The following is a 27,802-nucleotide window of genomic DNA, read 5'->3' on the forward strand; positions in this document are numbered from 1 at the left end:
GAACTGAAGACATTTGATACGTGTGTTTGAATTAAGGAGTATTTCACTTTATTAGCGTGACTAATTTTCCAGTCTAGTAAGATGGCACTGGAAAGCAAAGAGCGATATGTTTGATGGCCTTTGAAATGATGTCTGCAAGAAATATGGTATTTTCAGTGATTTTAAAAATAATTATGAAAAACATATGCTCGCGCGCGAGAGAGGAGTAGAGAGAGAGAGAGAGAGAGAGAGAGAGAGAGAGAGAGAGAGAGAGAGAGATTAGTGAGCTGAGAAACGGTGATAGAGGTAAAGAGCAAGAGATGGGTGACAGATAGAAATAGAAAGGAAGTAAAACTGACGTTATGAAGAGAAAGGAAGATTGACAGAGAAATAGCGAGAAAGAGAGGGTGAGATGAGAGACTAGTGAAGTTCTTGCTATGAGGTCTCCCCGCCCCCCCCCACATACGACACCTGAAATTCCCAAATGGTACCCAATCTGGTACTGAACAGGCTCAACGTTGCTTAACTATCGTAACCCTACGAGAACAGTTGTGTAAACGTAATCATCTCGTTACTCACGTACACACACACACACACACACACACACACACACACACACACACACATATATATATATATATATATATATATATATATATATTTTATGGCCTCCGTTCAGTCGAGAGAGACAATGGATAACCTCTGCAAGGAAGGCTTTGCGTGTAATAGTGAAATCCGTGTAAAAGTAAAAGGTTGCACAATCACAACACACCTTCCCTGAATGTTCAAGGAGGACTGGAAACCATGCCAAGGTAGACGGTGAACATATTCGGTACCTGTTCATTAATTTAGTATTAACCAGGCTCATATATATATATATATATATATATATATATATATATATATATATATATATATATATATATATATATGCATGCAAATTATCATATAATGATTAAATCACTTTGACAGACGTTAAAAAGCATTTAAAAAATTTCAATAATATTTCTCGCGGTTAGCGGTAGTCGAACGGATTAAGTTCTTTGCTAATGAAGTCAGAGATTGCTTCTGTTGCGAGATTCGAATCTATCGAGGTGTGTTAATCGTGACACCCTGGACTGATGATTCCCAAAAAGATGAAACACTAGTGTCCGTAGGTATTTAATAATTATGTTAGTAAATAATCACACACACACACACACACACACACACACACACACACACACACACACACACACGGATATATATATATATATATATATATATATATATATATATGTATATATATATAAATTTTTGGAGGTACAAAATTTGTATTAAGCTTAAAATAAAATACGCGGAAGTTTCTCTAGAGCTCTTTCGGCTATCATCTCGTCAGAAGGAAAATCGATAGCGTAACAAAATAATATTATCTCGAAAGGTTAAAGAGTTCTAATGGGGAACTATTGAATGTGCCAAAAGTACGGGGACAACTAAAATTAAATTTATTCTCGTTTAAAAACGATTAAAATATTGACACAACGAGGGGAGAAAAAAAAAAAAGCGGGAGAAAATATTCAAAGTTCCCCAAAGAGAAACAATGCGTTCGCTGTTTCTTTTTGCCGGCACAAAGAAGGTTTACGCACCGCGATAGAGACAAACTCCAAAATCTTTAAATTGTTTCTGGAGTCCGCTCTATGTAGCACCGTGAACCATTCTATTTTATATCTATCGGCACAGCATGGATTGTCAACCAAATGCTGGGCAATAGCAGAGTCCAAGGCTGCAGAAGGAGGGAGACTACCAGATCCCATCCTCCCTTTAGATGGAACGTGCTGGTTTATACGAGTCAAAATATGCAAGGATGTTCGCCCAACATAACCAGCATCGCACTGTATCAATTTAAATGCCAGTTTTTTTGGTTTATATCCGTTAGAAGCGCTAAGTGAAATTTGAAGAATAAAATACGTATTGAATACGTTTGAAGCCAAAACTGCAACGCGAATTTTTTTTTTTTATAAAATAAACGAGTGTTTATTTTTTATAAGAAATATATTTCGGAGTAAAATTCCTTTGTAAATCTTTTTTTTCTCTTTTTCTTCGCCATGACGTCGAGTGGAAGAAAGTTCGATGAAGACAAACCTCTGGCTTTGATGGAGGGGAGACTAAAACTTGCTGCTATGGTTTCAAATGATATGAAATAACAGCAAGGGGAGACTTGATTCCAAGTATTTCTCATACTTCTCATACATTACACCTCCCCTCTTTTGGAAATAGGGTACGATTATGAATATCTCCAGTCTCAAATAATTCTTATACACTAAGATTTACTTTATGTATGAAAACCAAAGAAGGCAGATATAACATATGATAAATATTTGGAATAATGTCTCCTCCTGCCGCTATTTCATATCATCATCATATGATGGATGATCCCCTAATGTGTGATCTTAAGGGTAAATGTCACATAGCCCACAACACAATTCAGGATATTAGCTTTCGAAAGAGCTTTCATTTGTTAAATTCTAATCAATAGTCGCTGAAATTTGGAACTTACAAAATTGCCCTAAAAGGTGCTATACACACACATATACACGCACATACACACACATATATCTATATACATATATATAATTATAAAACTCAAATGACCTTGTAACGGTTGTTGTAACCCAACATCTGGTTTACGACTACCGTTTGCGCATGGGTACATTAACATAAACCCATGAAAGCGTAAACAAATAAACACAAATCGCTGGACCGGTTTCAATCAAGCAAACGGACGTCCTTAGAAAAGCGAATATCTTAAATTTATTGAATAAAAAACTTCAAGATATGGGAAGCAAACGCAAAACGTGATTACAAATAATACATATAATCATCGACCTGTTTCATATATACGATATATATTATAGTAAATAATCAACGCGACAATAAAACATATTGTTTTATTGTGTACATTTTCAGCGTCCCAATTTTTTTTTGCTTTTAAATTATCCAAATAAACGATTGTTATTTTTTTTTATATCGTTCATTTCTGTATTACCTCTAAGTTATTTTAACGCAATTTTCTTACAAATAAATTTACTTTAATCCGTTGACAACCATGAGAGCATTTTACAACGGCGATTTACCAACCGCTTTTCTTTTTTTTTTTTTAAATTATTCTCCATTTTTAATACATCTTTCTTAAAAACATTCATACATTTTCTTCTACACTACCAACATAAATAAATAACCTCCAAAATATGTTTTTTTTTAATTGCGTTAAAATAAATAATCAACGTGACAATAAAACGTATTGTTTTACTGTGTACGTCTTCAGCGTCCCAATTATTTTTTTGTCGCGTTTAAATTAAAAGATATATCAAAATTTCAATTTAACTTTAAGTATTACGGTATCTGTTCAGTGCATATTTACCTATAATTATGGCAGCCCACTTATAATTCAATGACTGTAAGATTTTTTCAAAAATAAACAATTATAAACAGAACGACTCTTAGAAATATTCTATACTCTTTTTCATTTTAATATACTTTCATAGAAATGTTTGTTATGTCACCAAAACTATTTTCTTTACATCACACACACACACACACACACACACACACACACACACACACACACACACACACACACACACACACACACACACACACACATATATAAGCGACATTTTCAGTGTGTGTGCGAAACGTCTCTACCAAACTCCTCTCTTAATATTTGGCCAACTGAGTGTAAATTTGATATATAGATTATTTGGACCTGTAGAACACTTTCGATTTGGTTTTTAGTCGGCAAAAATTGCTGTTAAGGCGTCAAAATTGAAAACAAAACAGTTCACCTGTGCCGGATAAGTCGATTAAAACATTATTTCTGTTGTTACTGTTGTGCATGTGTCAAATTAAACATTCATAGCCCAAAATCGCTTAATTTTTAATCTTTTGTATTCATCTGTCGGTAGCTCCGACGATAACTATGCTGGGGAGATAAATAAGGACTAAGGCTGAGGTGCTAAATGTTCTGGTTTCGATTGTATCTTAATAACTTTTGAAATCTTTATTATATATTGGATTACGAGGGGCGTGCGATAGGTAATGGCCCTGACCCACTTCCAGTTGTCTGATCGAGCTGAAATTTTGCATGTGCAATGATTTATATCTCTACGGGTTATGTGGCAAATTACAGCTCTGAACTAATTGTGGTTTCTGTTTTATATAATTTTGAACTGAGTCAGGTGTGAAATGGAGCCTGTTGAATGTCGAGCAGTGATCCAGTTTTTGTATTTGAAAGGACGCACACCACAGGAGACTTTTGATAAAATGAAAGAAACTTATGGTGATAATGCCCCATCATATGACCTTGTAAAACACTGGCATCGTGAATTCAAACATGGCCGGAAGTCTGTGGAAACAGCTCCCAGACCTGGTCTCCGCCCTTCTGCCATTGATGAGGCATCTGTCCGTCAAGTTGAGGCTGCCATTTTGGAAGATCGGCGCATTACTATTCGCTAAATAGCCTAAGATGTCAAGATTAGTACAGGGTCTGTGGAAACTATCATTCATGACCATTTGCATATGCATAAGGTGTCTGCCAGATGGATTCTCAGGTTGCTCACACCATTCCAGAAGAGAGAACGCGTTGAGTGCTCGAGGATGAATTTGGAGATGTGCCAAGAAGATAAGTCAAAGTTTTTCAAAAGACTGATTACACAGGATGAAACCTGGGTCCATCACTATGATCCAGAGACCAAAGCCCAGTCAATGCAGTGGAAGCACTTGGACTCACCACCTCCAAAGAAGGCAAGGGTGCAGCCCTCCGCTGGCAAGGTCATGCTCACAGTCTTCTAGGACCAGGACAGAGTAGTGATGACAGATTTCCTGGCAAAGGGTACCACAATTACAGGAGCCTATTATGCTTCACTTTTGAGGAAATTAAGGGAAGCTATCAAAATCAAGAGGCTGGGCAAGATCAGCAAAGGTATCCTCCTCCTGCAGGACAACGCTCCGGTCCACAACTCGCATGTCGCCAGATCAGAAGCACGGACATGTGATTATGAAACCCTTCTCCATCCTCCCATCTCTCCTGACCTTGCACCCTCTGACTTTCACCTCTTCCTAGCCATGAAGTTGTTTTTGAAAGTAAAGCGTTTCCCAGATGATGCAGCCTTGATTTCTGAAGTCACGTCGTGGTTGGAGGACCAACCTGGGGTGTTCTACAAAAACGGTCTCCAGAGCTGCATCAAACGATGGGAGAAATGCATAACTCTGGGTGGTTCCTATGTAGAGAAAGATTAATAACTGTGCCAAGTTTCGTTGCTCTACTGCTATGGGAAATGGGTCAGGGGCATTATTTATTGCACGCCCCTCGTACAATCGAACAATTGGTTCCAAAATAATAAATAAGAAATCTGCATGAATTAAAAAATATATAATATCTACGCCAGGCGGTCTGATAGTATTTATATATATTTTAATTTTCTTTTATATAATTTTAAAATCTAATGAATATAAAGATACGAGTAAATAATAATGTAAATCTATCTATATATCTATAAAAGTGAACGTGTTTGTGTGTCTTTCTATCTGTGTGTCTGTGTACATTTTCCTTCGCAATAACTCTGTTAATTTTCAGTCTACAGACTTGAAATTTGATATACAGGGCACTGAGATTAGGGAAAATCTACGTGATTGGGTTTCGGGCAGAAATTTGGCTGTTAAGGGGTCAAAGTTCAACGATTTGACCTTTCAGAACTCTACCAAACTCCTCCGCCAATTTTGGGTATAAACAATTGAAATTTTAGATATAGATTCCTTGGACATGGATCTAACTTAATAACTTGATTTGAGCCCAAAACAATAAATGTTAAGGGGGCCAAAGTTAAAAAAATTGACCGTTTTTTTTTGTGTTTTTTGCTCAGCATACACCTCCAAACACCCGGGCAACGCCGGGCACCCATGCTAGTATATAAATAAAATATCAATAACGAAGGAAAGGGCTGATAAGTAGTATAATTGATTCATGCGAACCCTGTAAATACAACAACTTTTTAAATGACAAATACTTTCTTTTTTGGAGACAAAGACGAATGACACAGGTAAAGCATTTATTTTTGATAACATGAACACGTTATATTATTTTAATTGGAATTCATTATTGAGATGAGTATTATTTATATTAATTTATTTATTGCGGACTATTATCCTCATCTTTATTAGCTGTTGTTTCACGATTTTTCGGCCAACTATTCCTCTGACCTTCGTCAGGTGGTAACCGCGACGGATAGGAACTTCGAATCTCCTAACTGCATTCCCAGCAATCACTGCCATCCGTAGTTGTTGTCGTCTCACCACGTTTTGGCCAAGTAAGCCCCTGGCCGGCTATCTTAAGACAATGCTCATTTACGGTAGTCGAGACAAAATAACACTTTTATATTTAAATATTTAGAGATTTATAAATAATCGGAATCGGAATCGGGAATTTAGTACGGAATCGGTAATTGTATCGGAATTGGGAAAAATATTGGAATCGTCCCATTACTAATACACACACACACACACACACACACACACACACACACACACACACACACACACACACACACACACACACACACACACACATATATATATATATATATATATATATATATATATATATATATATATATATATATGCTCTACCCAAAGAAGGGGGCTTAAAATATTTTGTAGTCATCGACATACAGTTCTGTTTCGTTGTATTACAATATATATATATATATATATATATATATATATATATATATATATATATATATATATATATATATATATATATAGCGGCACTGATGAGTTGTGATACAACGAAACAGGACTGTATGTCGATGACTACAAAATATTTTAAGCCCCCCTCTTTGGGTAGAGCACTGTCGTAAATAATCTCACCCGCTACTTTACTTGCTGAAAAATGCGACGCTCATTGTTTGTTTATAAACAAGCGATTAGAGCACTGTAAAAGTGGTGGACAAATGTTTGTTTAAATAGACATTTGGCGACACAGTTAATTGGCGCCGCTCCCGTGGGTCGATCGGTAGAACTGTTGACTGTCAACGCGATGGTGCTTGGTTCAATTCTCGACTTGGGAGAGGTGCTAGTCTAGCAGCGCTGATGAGTTGTGATATAACAGAACTGTATGATAACTACAACTACAGAAGAGAAAATATACTGAATGATTCTTAAGTTATACAAATTATCACACACACACACACATATATATCTATATCTATCTGTGTGTATGTGTGTGCAATAAACATGATAATTTGTATAACTTAAGAATCATTCAGTATATTTTCTCTTCTGTCAATTTGATGGATTTGAAACTAATTCACGCAACACCCATTTGACATTTTATAAGCACATTTCGAATTTAGTTCATAAACTTGTGTGCAAAATGAACAAATAAAACGTTATTATAAAACAATATACTAATTGCCGGCAACTAGTAAAATTTCGTCTAAGAAAAGACCCCCTCTCCGACATTTTTTCCTAGTTTTAAGTTGATTATTTAAGAATGTTTCATGTTACCACCCGTCTGGGTCGGACTAAGTAATTTTTGTAAAGAAATTGTAGCGAAGTATATATTGAACATGCCTTGGGCCATGGGAGATTGGTCATTGGTGCACGTCACTTCATCGATAGAGTTCTGAGGGGTGCCGACGTCGTCCGTGTTCTGCAGTGTCCCCTGTTTGACCAGTAGTTTCTTATGTTGCGTCTATTCAGGGTACGTGAAACGGTAGGTTGCTAACAGCACCGGTGAGCACTATCTGTTACCAGTTGGTTGCTGACGTACATCCACCATTCCAAGTCCAAGTCTGGGCGTGATAAGGTATGCTGTGGACGGGGGCTTCTGCGGGAGGCAGGTGTCGTTGGTTCCTTTCAGAGCTTGTCCAACAACTCACTATCAATACGTAGTATTTCTTCATCTAGCAGTTAACTAATTCCTGAGTTCGGGTCGCCAAATAACGATCATTTGGCAACCTTGATACCGACCCCTTCTCAGACTGTTCAGCCCAACTCTAGTCGGAATTAAATTTTCGATAAATGTGGATTTTCTAACCTAGCGACAATTAAAACAAAGTCCAGAAATCATCTTGATGTTAGGAACGATATTTGCTTTGCCGTGTCCATAACAGAACCGGGCATAAGCAAGTGTGTCATTTTCAGCAAAATATTCACTTTGACTTATAATTTTAGAGTAACTAAATAAACAACAAAACAATATCTGCATTTATTTTTGTTAAAGTATAGGAGACCACGGGTAGTGAGTTACTTCGAAGAGAGGTACGGGCCATTAAAAGTTGAAAAACATAGCATTAGAGCAACGAGTTAAACCACTATTTCAGCTATTTTGAAGACTTTCCAATCGAATTATATGCATCATCACGCTGGACTTATTTTGGACTCGACTCTCTCTAAAGAACTATTTTGCATTTTGGATCAACTTGAGAGGATTTTCATGCAAGCTGAAATATTATGCGCGGTTTGTTTATACATATATTTTTTTACATATCCAACATTTTTTACTTCTTTTTTATTTGGAAATTTATCACTATAATAAATTGAGGTTTCACTTAATGCCTTTACTAGCAAATTCTGATATTACTACAAATATAATAACATAACAAGAAGAATAACAAGAATAGCATTCTTTGAAACTTCGCGGAATAAGGACTTTGTAAATTGTTGTTTGGGTTATTCAGTTGAACAATAAATTTTGATTGTAAAGTTCAACTTACAGTTTTAATTTTTTTTCTCTTATATATATATATATATATATATATATATATATATATATATATATATATATATATATATATATATATATATATATAGAGAGAGAGAGAGAGAGAGAGAGAGAGAGCGAGAAACTCATTTTCGTGGGCCGTATTAATTCATGATAACATTAAAAATCATATTTAATTCTTGATAACAATAATACACATGGTCATTTCACCCTTAACGAATGAGTCTTTTTTTCTAAATTTAAATATCATTTTTACGAGTTACACCGATTAAAAAAATATCAACTTTGTAAGGATTTATTGTGTAGTTTTGAAGTTCGTGCTGGACATACAAACATATAAACAGACAATTGACTTTTATATAACAGATCATAGTTACTTAAACAACAATGTAATTGCAGATCACAAGTGAAATATGGTCCGATACTAATAAAAAAACGAAAAATATGAATATATAATTTAAAGATACGTCCATTCAATTTTTACAAAAAAACAAACAAAACAAAACAAAAACAAACAAAAAAACAAAAACAAACGAAAAAAAAAACCGCAAGATATGTTTAACCTAAAGATACGGTCATTCAAACTGTACATTTAGCGATAAAAAAAGCTCTTTTCGTCATAAAAATAACAAATCGATCGACAGACGAAACCCCTCGTCATGCTGCGAGGACACATCTTAAACGAGCCAAATACTCAGTTTTAAGGCTGCGATCATTGCAATCCATTTATTTAATCCCAGCGTCTTGATATGATTTTAATTCCGACATGAAATCGCTGACATCTGTATATTACGTGCGAGCGAATGAGTCTCGCTGATACTTGACAGATGTTTGATTTATGGCCAAACTTAACAACTTAAGCAATCAAAAGCGATCAAGTATTTACACAAAATTATACAGAACTTTGAAATTTACTCCTTTGGGTGCCTCGTTTAATAAGAAGGAAAATAAAACTGCACCGAATTTAAGATGGAAGAACTTGGGCGACAATATTTGTATATAGAGTCTCATGACGCCATGCAAAATATATTTGAAAAAAACAAAAAAAAAAACAAAACAAAAACAAAACAACCCCCACCCCCCCAAAAAAACGTACTAGTAGTTACAGTTCGTGTTTTAGTTATATACTGAAATCTTATTTCAGGATGTTTGCAAAAACGATGACATGAAAAGAATGCTTTTGTTCTTTTTTTTTTTTTCGAGCAAACTATAATCGTAAGTATACAAAATTTGTGATGAGTTTATGAAATGGAATAAGTGAGTTTTTATTTTCAACCTTCCACTATATATATATATATATATATATATATATATATATATATATATGATTGCAACGTCTTGTCAGACGAGTGCCACTCCCTCAGACATTTAAAATCCATGAGCCCAAATGCCTGAGGAAGTATCTATACAAAGATGATGTTACAGAGTCTTAGCTTTGTACGACAGCTAAGTCTCTCTCTCGGTTCAAAATGTTGAGATCCAGCAACAAGCAAGAGCAAGATAGCCAGCAACAAATTAAACTGCAGACCAGCTTAATGCGGGTACTGGTCTCCCGCTTTATGGTTTTTTAAATCAGAGATTTGCTTCTCCTAGAAAGGTTGCCTTCACCACGGCTTACGGGAGCCCTCTCCACCCCAATACACATATACACACACAAATATACACGGTGCTAGTTGGCCGTTGAAAGGGCGAATATATATATATATATATATATATATATATATATATATATATATATATATATATATACACATTCATGTATATATACATGTATACATTCATATACAGGGTGACCCCCCCCCAAAAAAAAACGAGCCCAACTATAATTAGGCCCCGTTTCTTAGTGTTTTGTCCGAATGAAATGCAACTTTGGTCATAACTAGTTTATTGTATTCAAAACATCACATCAAAACACTAGGATGTTGGGCCTTTTTTCTCCGTTCTACAGCATATGTTATAGATGGCCTACATTTAGCTTTTGCTTTTTTTTGGTTCACCCTATATATATATATATATATATATATATATATATATATATATATATATATATATATATATATATATATATAAATATATATTTATACATTCATATATATATACACATTCATATATATATATATATATATATATATATATATATATATATATATATATATATATATATATATATATATTAGTGGCCTTACAATGCCACAGAGATGTCAACCGAAGCAGCAAAATCGACAAACATAAGGGAGACAACCGAAGCAGCAAAACCGAAACTGCTTGCCAGGACACTATGTAGGCAAATTGAGCATATTTTATTGGTTTGAAAATATAGGTTCTTTTTTTCTTTTTCTTTTTTTTTTACTAATTGTCATGAAATTTTAATAGTATTATAATTTTCCAAACACAAATATGTGCACGCTTGCACGTACAACAATAGCCACCAGTTATAACATAAAGAATTAGAATTCTTATTTGCGGAAAACTTAAATGCGATATTCGTTTTCAGCACACCCGGAAACCTATAGAAAACAAGGTGGGTTACGTGTTGGTCTACCAGGCCACAATTACCAAATAAACACAACCATTTAAAAAATAACAAACACCTCCCCCCTCCCCGAAAAAGGTTGCTATAAAGTGGGTGTTCATTTTACGTAAACTTAATATAGAAAAGTTATCCCTCGCTTCTTGGTATTTTAACTGTTATTTTCGTTTTCAAGCCCCTCGGAAACCTATCAGAGTGGTAATTTAAAAGGATTTCTTTCTGATTGGAAAGATATTAAACTGCACCTTTACCAATATTTCAATCGTAATCATTTGCTTTCCTAGTTTTGCATATGAATTACAAAATATCTTATCTTTCTCCACCTCTTCAATCTCTGCAGCAATGCTGACAGTACTCCTATGCCGATCTTTCAAAGAAAGCATTTGGATGTGACCTGCATTCAGTTTATTTGGTCGACTTACCAGAGGTCTGTTCTGAGTGGACCCTGCTCTTTTAAAATGTTGTACGATCTTAACCACTGTGCAGCAGCTCAGTTTCAGGGTGTTGGCCATTTTCATGTTGCACAACAATACGTCCTTTAAGATTCTCACAGAGTTCTTTCCCATTTGACCAGTGACCAGTGTGAGAGAGTTTGACAGCTGCACTACAAATTTGAACGCACCTGCTTCCTATGCACACATAGGCATAGTAACACTAATGAGTCACATGACATTTTGGAGGGGAAATGACAAGCAGTACTCAATTTGGAAATATAGGGGTGTAGTTTCTTGGGGGGTGCACTTACTTTTGTTGGCAAAGGTTTAGCTTTTAATGGTTATATTTTGAGAGGAAAATAAATCAACTCTGTTATATAAGATGCACATAGTTTTCATTGTGTCAAAGTGTCATTTTGTCAGTATTGTTCAATGAAGAGATATGCTTAAATATTTGCAGAAATGTGAGGAGTGTAATCACTTTTGTGATACACTGTATATGTATGTATGTATGTATGTATGTATGTATGTATGTATGTATGTATGTATGGATGGATGTATGGATGTATGTATGTATGTATGGATGGATGTATGTATGTATGGATGTATGTATGTATGGATGTATGTATGTAACCCTGACAGAAACCTCCATAGGAGCTTAGACCCTGTCAGCTGCGGCATACATAACCCACCGGCGTGTGGAGTATGCTCTGGTGCCTAGCAACCTGTCCCAGTCGTGGATCAAATGCCATGGTGGGTGGAGAGGGCTCCCGTAAGCTGTGTTGAAGGCAATCTCTCTAGGAGAAGGAAAAGCCTGATATAAAACCTGCGGCGACTGCTGCTTCCAATGATGTTGAACTGCTCTTCTTTTTGGTTCAATGTGGCAGTTGTTTAGAGAGTGTGATTGTCTTAATGCAAAGTTTTTCCTCACTATAAAAAGCTTCAATGCACAGGCATTACTTGATATGCAATGGAATACACACTTTGCAATCAGTGTGTATCTCGATTACAAAAAGGCTGGCTGTAGCCTGAAGCGTCAATGGCAATAAAGGCTCTGAAACTTCCAGGGTCTAGCCTGGTAGGTGTTCGGGTCACCACAGCTTGGACCCGGTCATCATTGGATGTGCAGGACTATAGAAGGTTCATAGAAGTGACCGTCGGGCAAGTGCTGCTAATTGCGCTCATGTTTGCCTCATTTGAGCCAGAGATATATTAAGTAATGGCGATACTCGAGAACGAGTTGCTACTATCATGTATGTATGTATGTATGTATGTATGTATGTATGTATGTATGTATGTACCGTATTTAATAACTGAGAAACAAATAATAATGTCTAAGCATTAGAGAAAATTTGTTATACGATATAGTATTGCAATTTTATGATACTTTCAAAACAGTGTAATTTCCGCAATGGCGTTTAAACTTCCAAAGCTCATAAACTACATTTTAAGAACTCCGAGATTCCGTCGTTGATTATACACCGACCAATAAACAGATGGCATTTAATTATTTATTCCCCCCTTACTCTTCCCACCCGCAGTTTTGCCAATCTTTAATTAATATAACTTTGATTAGATATTTCTTTTTTCTTTCTACGTTCTTTTTTTTTCATTCTATTAATATACACGAAAAATAATAAATAAATAATAAAAAAGCACAAATCCAAATAATGTAACAAATTTCACAAACAATATGGCGGCCATAACTAACTGATTTCTATATAATTTTGTTTGTCTATACTTCGCGATAACTCTTGGGTGTGCACCAGAGGCTCTTTTAGCGCTAATAAAAACACTCCATTTTTGGGACTATTTTACCATATTTGTCCAAAATTTTCTGTGTAGGTCTATTTAGCAGTTTTGCATGGTGCTGAACTCAAATTTAAATATGATAAAGCCTTGGGGACTTTGAGGGCTAAATGGGGGAGGCAAATGATGGACTTAGTCGTTTCTTTTTTTGCATGGTGCTGAACTCAAATTTACATATGTTAAGGTTTGTTCATTTTCACCAGGATTTGATATGACCTAGGGATATTTGGGGCTAAATGGGGGGGGGGGTCAAAGGCTGAACTTAGTCGTTTTTTATGCCTCGTTCACTGTGTACTAACGGAGGACCATGCATGCTTCACTTGTTTTTGTTTTTTTTTTTTGTAATTGTGGGTGGGGGTTCCTTGTCAAAATTTGGAGGACATGCCAGGATAAAAGTTAATGCGTATTAGGTAGACGGCGAGACAGCACCGTGATGATCAGTAATGGTGGAACTTGAGTATAATTTAATTATGTAAGATAACAGCTCAGCAAGTACATATTTACATTAGAATTAAAAACAATTATGTTATAATCAGCTGGAAGCAACCCCAGGGTATTGCGTGCCACAGACGGACATTTCTAAGAAAGAAACTTTGCTCGTGGGATTTTCGTTTAGTTTTAGGCACAGATTTTTAATCCCTACCTATGCATCGAACGGGTGCCATAATACTTGGTGCGCTGCACCTTATTATAAAAAAGGCTATACAACATTTCCAAAAGATCGCCCAGTACTTTCCGGTGAAGGTGAAACGGGCAAACAGATAGGCAAAAATATAAGATAATATAACATGTACGAGGAACGTTCCAAAATTAGTGCCTACTATCTTTTTTTTAATCTGTCCGAATAGATAAGAGGGGATTGCAAATTGGATTGTTATGATGACTGAACTTATGCATCCATGGCCTGAAAGTTTAATCTTTCTGTTTCTTTTTAGTGAGAGAAATCGTTGACAGTTGTAATAGCTAGATAAGTATTTGTTGCAGGAAAGACAATAGATTTAAAGAAAAAAGACAGAGAGACGGAAGGGGAGAGATAAAAAATAAGATGATTGGGAACAGGTGTGTGTATGAGAGAGAGGACGAGAAAAGAAAAAAGGATATTATTTTAGCCATATATGCTTTTTATACTCTTTTTCATCTCAAACAAAACGTATAGCCACTTGAACGCAAAAGGCTACTATTTGGGATCATGTCTACAGGGGGGGTATGTGGGCTTGATCTTATTCCTTCTATACTAATAAAGAAATGCTCCACTGAGCTACCCCCTCTACTCTCCAAACTCTACAACAAATACCTACTCGAATCTTGCTTCCCTGATAGCTAGAAATTTGTCTCTGTGGTACCAGTATTCAAGAATTTTATTGAAAGAACTGACACGTGCAATTATCGCCCAAGAAGTCTCCCCCTCCATCTTCGGTCCTGGATATGACCTAAAACTATATCCGATGGTGAGGCCCCACCTTGCGGGCTTTGGGGAAGTGTGGAGCCACCCTTTAATTGCCATTGCTCCCAGGTCCACTCTGACCCGGAGTGGTAGTACCTGTTAGGGTCCCAACTATGGGTTAAATAGAATCTGACGTAAAAAAATATATTCCATTAAAAATCGTTCCTCAAAATAGCTGGATTCGGCATTGAATGGCCTGAAAAAGGTTGATATGCCGTAAAACAACCAACAAATCCAACCAATCCCTCCATCTTTGCTAAAAATATTTGTGTCATTAATCAATCAAGCGCCAGTCCACTACCTTGGAAATACTACACTCAACACAACGTCTTTAACCTTCCTATTATCTTATTTATATCTTTCTCGCTCCCGGGTAATACGGGGGTGTGTTGCTAGTAAAATATAACTTGAACAGATAGACGTAAAATAAATTTTAAAATAACAGTTAAGGATATCATTAAAACAGGTACTATACATTGCTCTTAGCCACACCCCAACCCCTCTCCCATCGCAATATTGCCCCCTTATGTACACACTTTGTGACATATAACTTTTTTTATGGCTCCAGGCAACATCGGGTAGATCTGCTAGTATATAAGTCAATGTTTGTAAATCGATATGTTAATAGTTAGAATATGCAAATACGTTTAAATGTTTGAATTTCTCAAGAATCTAAAAACACCATTTAAGTACTTTGATGGAATGTGCTCTTATGAACCCATAGTACAAGTTCCCCCCCGACGTAAATAACCCCGACTAACCCGAGAAACAGCAATTTCATTGTAGAGATCGCTAAAAGCGTTCTACTCTAATAGTTTTCCCATCGAACTGCTAGACTTTGGAGTCCAACCCCTGTTTCCTGCTTCCGTAATTGTTTTTACAAGGGAATCACTAGCAGTGTCAGAAATCGTCAGTAAAAATTCGTGGTACACACTGGAATTTCGAAGCTTATAACTTCTTGAAAAATATAATTCAAACCCTATTTTTTCAATTAAAGGAGCAAAGACCAAAATTAAAAAAAAAATAATAACAGGTTTAATAGCAAATCATGCAATATTTTTTTAAAAATCGGTTTTCTTTAAAAACGATTTAAAGAAAATAAACAAAATTTTACTTCCTTCGATTATAAAAAAATATATATAAATTAAAAAAAATCACTTACCTATAAAAACTACTATTCGATGAGTAGCTCAATTGTTCATTGTTAAGAATTTATCCACATTTGTTGATTGAGATTGTCGGACTGACTTCCTCATCTTGGTTGTTATAGTCACAACGTTTCGGCCGTTTTGCCCCCCCGGCCTTCATCAGGTGTTTTGTATCGAGCTGGGGAACCGTTTGTTAGGAGTCTCGAACCCAACCCTTTATTATTATTACGGTCAGTCCGACAATCTCAATCAATGAAAACACTTCATCTCAGAAATACAGACAATTATTATTCATATTTATACTTATATTCCATGTCCTTTTTAAATAAAATACTTTTTAAAATAAGGATTAAAAAAAAAAACGCGAACTCACATTTTTTTAACTGTTCAAATAAAGGGAGACAAGTCTGATTTTATTCGCCTTTATATTCCGGTGCCTTAAAGGAACATAATTTATATGTCTTTTTAATGCGGACTGTAAACCAAAATTAGTATTTTTGATCCTCTGTAATTAAAAACACACACACACACACACACACACACACACACACACACACACACACACACACACACACACACACACACACACATTCACTTATAAGTTTTTCCCCTAAAACAAAAAATCCAGTTGACTGATTTTTTAAAGTCTCTTAATGAATTACACGAGTTTTTGATTGATATATTTTAATACTTCTTTATCGACTGATTTTTTTTTTAAATATCTAAAAAAAGAAAACATTGAATGAAATAGAAAAAATTGCCGTCAGCGTCCGGTATTTACTTGACGATATAAGCATACACGAGTTTCATTAAAAAAATCACCGTGGTTTAAAAAATAGGTTTTACACTTTGGACTTGTTTTAAATTCGAATATTTTATTTATTGATCTTTTATCTTCAATTTGTGATATATAAAACTTTGATACATAAATTAATCATTTAATTGTTGATAGGCATTTCAAAATGGAGAGGGTGAATTTAAAAAATAACGTTTGTCTAAAATATTATATTCGGTTTATTAGAAAGAGCATAAAATTTCACATTGACCCTGAAAATATCGAAAAAATTGAACCAATAGAAAATGTTTATAGATTTTTAAAATTTAAAATATTTAACTCGTAAAATTCAATTGATTTCGTTACGTAAAAAAAAAAAAATGGCTGCATGAACGCGCGCCGGCATTTTGTAAACACTGTTTTTTTAAAAAAAATAATATTTCTATTATTTTTTAAACAACTTTAATAGTTTATTTTGGAAGTATATTTCATACAGAAAATAAACAACTCACTTTAAAAAGAGAAATTACGAGTTTTTTTTATATTTTATTCACAGTTTTCTATTAGGGGTGTCAAAGATTCCCTCAAATTTCTGATACATCAAGGGAATCACCACTTATCAAGGTCTGTAGGCCACTCAAGGATAACGCGTAATGAATCTGAGCTGGTCAGTTCTTACTGACCAGCTCAGCGTAATGATAGGTGTGTCAGAAACTTCGTGAAAAATATTGAATAATTCCACCCCCTGTCTTTCCAAGCTTATAACTACTCGAAAAATGTAATTCTAGCCCTAATTTGTTTTTTAATTAAATGAGCAAGGACCAAGGTTTCATTAAAAAACAAAAAAACAAACAACGTGGTTAAAAAAAAAGATTTTAAACTTCGGACTTTACGGGTAAATTTCTAAAAAACACTACTTTTTTGTTTTAAATTTGAATATATTATTCTTCAATTTGTGATATATAACACTTTGGTGAGTAAATTAATTATTTACTTTTTAATAGACATTTCTCAATGTGGGGGGGGCGTGAATTAATTCGACTACCTGTCTTTCCAAGCTTATAACTACTCGAAAAATGTAATTCAAACCCTAATTTTTTTTCAAGTAAATGAGCAAGGACCAAGGTTTTATTAAAAAAACAAAAAAACAAACAACGCGTTTAAAAAAAAAAAGTTTTAAACTTCGGACTTTAAAGGTAAATTTCTAAAAAACACTACTTTTTCGTTTTAAATTTTAATATATTATTTATTTATCTTTTATCTTCAATTTGTGATATATAACACTTTGGTGAGTAAATTAATTATTTACTTTTTAATAGACATTTGAAAATGGGGGGGGGGCGTGAATTAAAAAAAAAACGTTTGTCTAAAATATTATATTCGGTTTATTGGAAAGAGCATAAAATTTCACATTGATCCTGAAAATATCCTAAAAATAGACTCAATAGAAAATTTTTTGATAGATTTTTAAAGTTTAAAAATTGAAAAATACCGAACTCGTTAAATTCAATTAATTTCATTACTGTTTTTTTTAACATTAAAAAATAATATTTCTATTACTTTTTATACAACTTTAATAGTTTATTTTGGAAGTATAATCCATAAAGAAAATAAACAACCCACTTTTAAAAGAGAAATTACAAGTTTTTTTATATTTTATTCGCAGTTTCGTGTTAGGGGTGTCAAACATTCCTACAAAAATTCTGATACACCTAGCGTAGTGATCGGTAGTGGTAGAAATTGGATAGAACTTGATTATTTAAAGGGGCGGCCCCACAAGAACTTGTTTACATCCGACTTGAACACGTTCATATTGTAACTGAAAAGCACGTCCGCATTATAGAGTTCCAAAGACGGACAGTTCTAAGAAAAATAATTGTACTTGCAGTTTGCGTTTAAACACAGATAAATTTTAATAAAGAGAAATTGTTTACAGCGGTTGCAGCTAGACGAGCGTTTTTTTTGCAGGAATAGGGGACAGATTGAAGCTCAGTTCAGCACTTGCCGTAAAAAAAAAATGATAGAGCAGAAATAGACTCGCAATGGCTCTTCTGCAAGAAAGAGATTGCAAAGAGTAGACTATACTAATATTAGAGAATGGAGAGAGAGAGAGAGAGAGAGAGAGAGAGAGAGAGAGAGGGAAAGAGAAGGAGAGTGTGAATTATAGTGTAGACACGTTGACCGGAAGTCAAGATCAGCTGATTGGATTGCGTGTGAGTCATGTGATCAGGTTAGCTGAATCGAGGAGATTTGCTTGGGACTTGGAAGAGAGCGGACGGCTTCGCCGTTGTCTCCTCCCCTTCGCTGGGCGGGGGACGAACGCTGATGTGGTAGAAATAAGACCTAGAAGAAGAAACCACAGGCCAAATTCACTTTCCTTTCTTCTGTGATCGATCTGGAAGGTGAATAAAAAAAACTATAGAACCAATTTCTGGTCTTGGAGTGAAATAAATCTTCGTCCCCAAAAACAGGTATCAAATCTCCCTCCCAGACGAGATGTTCCAGATTGACCAACAAAATGGCAGAAGGTATGTTCAAATGCATGTTACACACACAACGACATTAACTCTGATAAGATAATCAAACACTCAATCCTTTATAAATAGACAATACAACAAACACTCATTTTATGGTACGACAACGTAACACTAAGATGTTGAGATTTACACATAATGCGAACAGATATCTTGCTGCTAAACTCCCTACACAGTGCCCTTGTAGTCATGGCCCTATATCGTAGCCCAATTATTTTCTAGTCGCAATATGTTTTGTTTGGGGATAAATAATAAAACCTCTATACAAAGTTAAAATACGCCCGTTGTATCTGAGTGTTTCGCAGTGAAAAAGGCGATGTCAAACACTGAAGCATTACCGAGACCAACGGATTGACAAACCAACGAACACCGTTGCTCATAATAATGATTGCCCGGATGTAAAAAAAAAAAAAAGGTTTAAGAACGAAACACAAAAAAGAAGAAGAAAAAAAAATGTCCCGCAACAGGAGATTCCAAATAATTTGTTATGCGATACGGTATTATAATTTTTATGATTCTTTTAAACGCGTGTAATTTCCGCAGTGGCGTTTGAACTTTCAAAGCTCGTAAAATATATTTGTATAAACTTTGGGATTCTGTCGTTCATTAGACGGAGTGTTATAAACAGATGTTGTGTAGTCACTCAGTCACCCCCACCCCCACCTCTTTCAGCAGTTTTCACCGCCTCTCAAATACCACGAAAGTGTATACGCACTTAAATCAAACTATAATGGACATTTCATGTCTGTCTTCTAATTAATATCTGAAATCCATGCACACTACTAAAACTTTGCTTGATCCTATAAAACTTTGCTTGATCCTATAAAACTTTGCTTGGTCCTATTTACGAGGTCAACGTTATACATGAGTTCGGCTTTAAATGTTAGAAAGTTCTAGCTTCGCAAATAGAGAAACTCTAGCTTACGACTAAAATAAATATAAAAATCATTCAATGACTCGGTCTAAAAAGATTTCTCCTTCAGTGACCGAGGACAGTTTCTGGTCTAAACATTTGAAATTTTACATAAAGGGTATTTAGAGATAGGGCATGCTTTTTAATCGGTTTGGATTGAAAATTTGAGTTACCAATATATAATTATATGCATGTATGTATGTATGTATGTATGTCAGGTCATGTCATATGCTACTGGTACCATGTAACCCAGTACTATCTGCCTCATGGTCGGGTCACCGGCGACTAAGCTGGTTCCCCCACTAGACTTGTTTGGTGAGGACGGTGGCTAGTCTCCCTGAAGGATTAAAAACAAGACCTTCCAAAGGGCGAATGAACCCTTTTTCTGGGTCAACGGCCAACTAGCACCGTGTATATTTGTGTGTGTGTATATGTGTGTTGGGGTGGAGAGGGCTCCCGTAAGCCGTGGTGAAGGCAATCTTTCTAGGAGAAGCAAATCTCTGATATAAAAAATATAAAGCGGGAGACTAGTACCCGCATTAAGCTGGTCTGCAGTTTAATTTGTTGCTGGCTATCTTGCTCTTGCTTGTTGCTGGATATTAACATTTTTAATCGAGAGAGAGACTTAGCTGTCGTACAAAGCTAAGGCTCTGTAACATCATCTGTGTATAGATACTCTCTCAGGCAGTTGTCTATTAAAATGGTCCTGTGGCGACGGAAGTCATTTTTGGGCTTATGGACTTTAAGTGTCTGAGGGAGTGGCACTCGTCTGACAAGACGTTGTAATCATCATGCATGTATGTATGTATGTATGTATGTATGTCTGCCTAAAACTTTCGACAGAGGCGACGTATTTTTACTAGATCAGTATCGTTTTTAAGTCCAGCCTTTCAAACGACAAATATCGAAAAATTGGCTAAAAACATTAATATCTTCACCTTCAACTAGGCACTTTTCTACAGGGGAGTCGCTTTTTTCGGCGATATTTTCAAAAGTCATCATCTCCTTTCGATTGTCTAACCTTAATTTAAACCTTCGTCACTTCCGGGTTGCCGGTGGTCGTAACAGCAAAGGCGTCACGTTTTTCCCGTTCTTTTCATCCTTTTCGGTACGGGTTCGAGCCTGCCTTCCTACTACCACTTTTTTTTTTTGTTCAACACACACCTCCAAACACCCAGGCATGCCGGGCTGAAATGTTAGTAATAACTAAAAGGCAGTCAAATGGCGTTTATGACTTCCACTTGTTCAAACACTCTACATTAATTTTTTTCTGCCCAAATTCAACATTTAGTAGTTCTTAATTCTCTTCATCCCCGTGGTAATTGTTTGTTTGCCCTGAGGAAGAGGCTTAGCAAATAAAGCAAAAGATGGCTTCATGGCTAGATTCGAATCTCTTGACCGTCAAGAATTGTCGCCTCTACACTGATGATTGTGTAAGCATGAAACACTAGTGTTTGTAGGGTTATACCTACTTTTGTATAATTATTATATATATATATATATATATATATATATATATATATGTGTGTGTGTGTGTGTGTGAGGGGGTATGTGTTTGTATATATATATATATATATATATATATATATATATATATACGATGTAAATAATTATTTTTATATGGATAATCATTTACATATACCCCAAGTATTCAACGCACACAAAAATTTTGTGTACGGTCGTTTCTGAGACGATATGGGGTTTTATTGATATTGACTTTAATCATGAACAGCAGCAATCGGTACTAGGTTCAGAGTTAAAATGTAGTATCATATGCATTATCGATCACGTGACAGCTAGTTTTAAGTTATTAAAAACAGCCAGTTTTATAAAACAAAAAGTTAGTGAGACACAAAGTTGAGATTATTAAAAACATTTTATAGTTAAGTTTATAATATAGGAGAGACATTTTAAAAGTAATGCCTCCTATTTTTATTCAGCCCGAATGGATCAGAGGGATTGCAAATTACATTGTTATGATGACTAAACTTATACATTTATGATCTGAAAGTTTAATCTCTCTATGGCAGATATTGATGGTGTGAGATTAATAAAGCAACCCCATGTCATGGACGTGCGTCAGAAGCAGAGATGCGTCATTGAATTTCTGGCAAAAGTACATTTAGAATGATGGTGACAATGTAGAAAAAAATAAATTCTGTATTACAAAAGGTCACTCATTTAATGGCACCACTCTCCTCTTTGTAGTTCTTAAACTTCTTCAGTTTAAAAAAAGGAGGCTTTACTTTTGAAACGATCCTGTAATTTAGAACATTGTTAAAAGAATAATTGCATTTAAAAACAATTTCAACAAAGAGAAATATTATTTGTTTTCAAATTGTGGATAATGTGAACCTATATTTTCATGTGAAAAAAAAAAAACGCACTTCTTTCTTTATTTTCCTTGTTTCTGAGCTAAGCAAGACTGCATTGCGGTTGAATCGGCATGATATTTAAAAATCCCAAAACAAGCAATAGGGCTAGTATCTATATATTAATACGATAGCGTGTGTGTTATTTTCTGTGTTACGCTTACACCCGGGTCGTTTAATTGTTATGTACTTCCATTTCTTATCATAAATAATTTTACCAAGAATTCTTCATAAGTCTTGGTTTCGGTCTCGATTATAACTGATGGCACTCCATTAATCTATTTTTTAAAATAAATAATTTTATAAAGAATTCTTCATAAGTATTGGTTTTGGTTTCGATTATGCCTGAAGGAAGTCAAGTTATATATATATATATATATATATATATATATATGCATATATTTTTTTCAGAAGTTTTTATTTCGGTTTCAATTCAAGCTGATACACCCAAATCATATGAGTACATTTTTTTTTTATTTTTAAAATCGCAACTTTATAATATATAAAAATCGATAGAACATTAACTTTATAATAATATATACGAAATCTGCAAGGATTAAAACATCATATTTAAGTGTACTTCACGACTGGGCTTTGCCAGGCACCCGTGCTTGCTTAGATACATATTTTTGCAGTTTTAACAAAAAAGCTACAATTATATAAGAGCGTCTCCATTTACACTGAACATCTACAGAATGCTAACATCAATATATTACATATGAATGAGCCCTCCCGTGGAATTTCCATAGGTCCCGCTAGTACATATATAATGACTTATCTCGAAAAATCTTCAAGATATATTCGTTCAATTGTGATGGTTACAAATGTTAGAAGTTGCGTCGTAGAGTTTACACACAGCATTTTCTTTTCCCCCTCATTTCCGGTTTCATGTAAAAAGAAGGAAGTGAACTTTAGAGGCAATTCTTAGCGCCATTTTGACCACAAATTATTTAGTAGTTACTTTAAACAACAATGCGTCAACCTTGCGTAAAGAAGTTCGTTATTTTACCGTACCTTTATGAACTTTGTTATTAAATATGAACTACTTCATAGCCACTAACAGCCTCGCTACGCAAGACTTAACCCTCTTAGTGATAGATTTTATAAGTGAAGGTAAGTGCTTTCGCAACGGTGCGTGCGTAGCTTTTTATAAACCTCATTATGCGAGAAGTCTCACAACAAATAACAAACGGAAACAAATTTAATTGTGTGTATTTTTAGTGACTAAAATCGATATCAATTAAACATTTTTATTGTAAGTTGTGAAAGAAAAACAAAATAAAAAAAAAAAGAAAAAGAAAAATAAAAGTTACAGAGACCACCTACAGTCCAGACAGCCTTTTGGAATTGGAGAATCTCCATGGGCTTCGTAGAGAGGGCGAACGCATACGACCATACTTCGTTACAACATATATGTAAACAAATCCGTTTTTGTTGTAATTGTTATTTTTATATAATTGATCCAATTCTCAAGAGTCATAATAAATACCGAGTAATATTTTTTCAGTGGGTGGTTAGAGAGATGTTTTTTTTTATACAACGCATAAATCACACACGCACGCACGCACGCACGCACGCACACACACACACACACACACACACACACACACACACACACACACACACACACACACACATATATTAGTGTTGTGATGATTAATCGGGATCTGGGCGTATCGGAATCGGATTTTTTTTGCCTATTTCCGATGCACAAAACGATTTTTTTAATTTTTTAATTTTTACATTTGTTTAAGGCTTAGTTTTTTCATTACTGGTACTACTAACTTTCAAGACGGAAAATTATTCCCAACTCGCATTTAGGTAGAAATGCACTTTCGTGGATAATTGAATTCATTCAAAACATATCGCTAAAACCAAAACAAAGCAACATCTAAGTAAATCGCGATATATACAGACAGTTGGCGAGATAGTCCAGGGGTAAGGGTTTAGGCTCATTACCGTTGGGTCCCGATTTCGAATCTCGCTAGATACAACCACTCTGATGAGTCGTAGACGACGAAACACGTGTCAGTTGATAATCACATTTAAAAAATAATATATATATATATATATATATGTGTGTGTGTATACGAGGAATAGTCTCTAACAAACTACTCTACCGACTTGAAACTTTATATATCGGGTATTCGGACATGTGAAACACCTTCGATTTTGGTTTTTAACTTGTTTTAGTTAACGGGTCAAAACTGAAAAATTTAAACTTGGCAGCCGTAAAATCGAAACTAAAACATAGCTTTCCAGCCTTATTCATTACCATGTATACTATGTCCTTACGAATATACAACTTAAAAAATAACGTTGCAAAAATTATAAATGTATATTTGTGTATGTGAACAAGGGCATTTTAAATCGCCTTATGTCTGCAAAATTCTAATTTATTTCATTTTTGCCTCACTAGCAGCTATTTTTACCGGCTAAAGACCGAATCGAATTTTTCCACAGGTCCAAATCCCAATATGTCAGGTTTTATGTCGGTAAACAGGTCTGTTTCATGTTTAAAAAAAAACTGACTGAGGAGTTTAGTAGACACCGTTCCTCAAACAGACAGATAAGGACACTTTTATATATACCAAAGGTCTAAAAGAGAAAAGTTTCTGGTAATGTATGTGCTGGGCTCGAAGTACCGCAGATATAGGATAAACTCGATAGGTGTGTTCACCTAGAACTAAATTAATACAGAGACTAAAAGATCAATAATTGTGAAATTATTGATCTTTTATCCCCTCTCTCTCCCTCTCTCTCTCTCTCTCTCTCTCTCTCTCTCTCTCTCTCTCTCTCTCTCTCTATATATATATATATATATATATATATATATATATATATATATATATATTGATTATATCTTTTTATTAATAAATATATAACAATAACAAAAAAGAGAAAACATTAGTTTCTCAAAAATCATACCTGGTGGACAATCACAGGCGGTTTGTCTCCTAAATCTGACAGGTTCGTAAAATTCATCTTTTTTTAACTGTAAAATAAAAAATAAAATAAAATAAAATAAAAATGGTTAAAATAAAGAATCTGAGAGAAAAGTAACGGCAAGTTTGGGGAAAAAATGCATTTTAAAACTTGAACATACGTAGTCCAAATTTTACACAACTGGCAAGTACATTCCATTAATTAGTGTATTAATATTGTATGTTAGTTGTATATAAGTATTTTCATAATAGGTGCTCCGACTAAATTCAAGCCCTTGTACCCCCTCAATGTAAATACCCCCGACAAACCCGAAAAGCAGCTAAATCCCACCCCTTCACAATAGAGATCTCTAGATGCCGGAAAACCTTCTACTGTAATAGTTTCTTTCCTCGGAGACAGCTAGACTTTGAATTTACTTCCAAGTCCCTGCTTCCCTGACTGTGCTGACATGCAGAAGTTTAAGTGTAATGTGAACAGACATCTTGCTGCTCAACTCCCTATATAGTATTCCTGCAAATTATGTCCCAGATAGTATCCCCCTTCATCAAAGTAGCATTGTCTTGTTTCATGTGAAAATGCAATAAAAAAATTATATTATGTAAAAAAAGGAGAAAATTTCTACAACGAAATTCGATTGCGTAAGAATAGGAATTTTTCATGTGAAATTAAGGTTAGAATCAAGTTAACGTAACCAAAGAAATGACGTCAGGGAACAGGAAGTCGGGAGTTTGACGTGCAAATAAGCTAGTATAAACTAGCTCACTCTGCCTTGAACTCTTTTCTTTTTTTTAACAAGTGAGTGACAATTTATCAAAGTTTAAAGGCCACTCGAGGATAAGGATTAATCAATGTCAGGTGGCCGGTGAGACCGCAATTATTTTTAATGGTGGATATTGAGTAAAAGTTAATTATTAAGAGAATAACTCTAAAAGAATTGATTTACATTTTGCTTGAAGACGAACATGCTATAGTCAGCTGGGAAGCAGCCCCGCGGTATTGTGTTCCACAGACGGGTAGTTCAGGGAAGAAACTCTCATCATGGAAATTTCGTTTATGCATTAATTTAAAAATACTGCAAAGGAGAGGTACAATCATTTTATACATGTGTTGTGTAATACCCGTCCTAAGGCAGGTAAAATATTCTTTTGCTCGAGATACATAGGCATCAAACATTCCTCTATCTCAAGAATAACAGGTATGTTCAAAAGCAACTTCATTTTTCTCATTATTTTGTACGGTCCCGAGAAACATTGGGTAGCCCTGCTAGTTTTATATATATATATATATATATATATATATATATATATATATATATATATATATATCTACCTACTATTATATAAAATAGATTTTGTGTGTCTTTTGTCTGTGAGTTTGTTTCCTATGGACTCGAAAACGGATAGGCCAATTTTTCAGAAATTTCACAAGAAAGTACTTTATGTGCCTGCCAATGTTCTTAGATAGGTTTTGTATCGAAATGTCTTTGATAAGTATCGATAATCGATAATCGAAATAATCCGATGAAAGAAGGAACAGGAGATTTTGACCAAAGTAAACACCTAACACAGCCTAACATCACAAGTGCATTAGAGAAAGTTTATTATCACACAAACCGAAAGACTGGAGATATAAAATAAACGGTATGCTCTTTGAAGTGACAGAGACGCGTTCCAAATGAACGCACAATCGAAGAATGATACTGGAGTTTTTCATTTTAAACTTTCATTCAAGCCATTATATATAAAATTAAAACGATTATATATAAAAATAATTTTATAAAATCAACAGTAATTTCTCTACAGTGCAATGCAAACTACAGTGTATTATGGACTAAGTAACTGCGGGAAGGCATGTGAAGCTTCCTCCTGGTGCACCGCGATGTGTCCCTAAGTATAGCAAGTAATCAATCGATTTGGGTCCTGGATATGACCTTAAACTATATCCGATGGTGAGACCCCAGCTTGCAGGCTTTGGGGAGTGTGGAGCCACTCTTTATTTGCCATTGCTCCCAAGTCCACTCTGACCCGGAGGTAGTAGTAGCTGTTAGGGTCCCAACTATGGTTTAATAGAAACCGACTTAAAAAAAAAAAATATTCTATTAAAAAATTTTTCTTCAAAATCACTGGATTCGCCATTAAATAACGTGGAAAGGGT

The 27,802-nt window shown here is 34.9% G+C and overlaps 1 protein-coding gene across 31 annotated transcripts in view; it reads right to left on the reverse strand.

The window, feature by feature from the left end:
- Positions 1–27,802, reverse strand: part of LOC145249546 (uncharacterized) — a 517,983-nt gene that overhangs the window by 354,353 nt on the left and 135,828 nt on the right. For all 31 annotated transcript variants that reach the window (XR_013863546.1, XR_013863545.1, XM_080111217.1 and 28 more), the window contains exon 2: positions 25,631–25,697. Coding sequence is in view for 29 of the 31 variants with exons in the window: in XM_080111217.1 (XP_079967343.1) it covers positions 25,631–25,697 (67 nt within the window). In the remaining 2 variants the exon portion in view is untranslated. The remainder of the gene's footprint in view (positions 1–25,630; positions 25,698–27,802) is intronic.

This window comes from Euprymna scolopes, chromosome 28, assembly GCF_053919585.1.
Source record: "Euprymna scolopes isolate OS-2025 chromosome 28, ASM5391958v1, whole genome shotgun sequence".
Classification (NCBI taxonomy): domain Eukaryota; kingdom Metazoa; phylum Mollusca; class Cephalopoda; order Sepiida; family Sepiolidae; genus Euprymna; species Euprymna scolopes.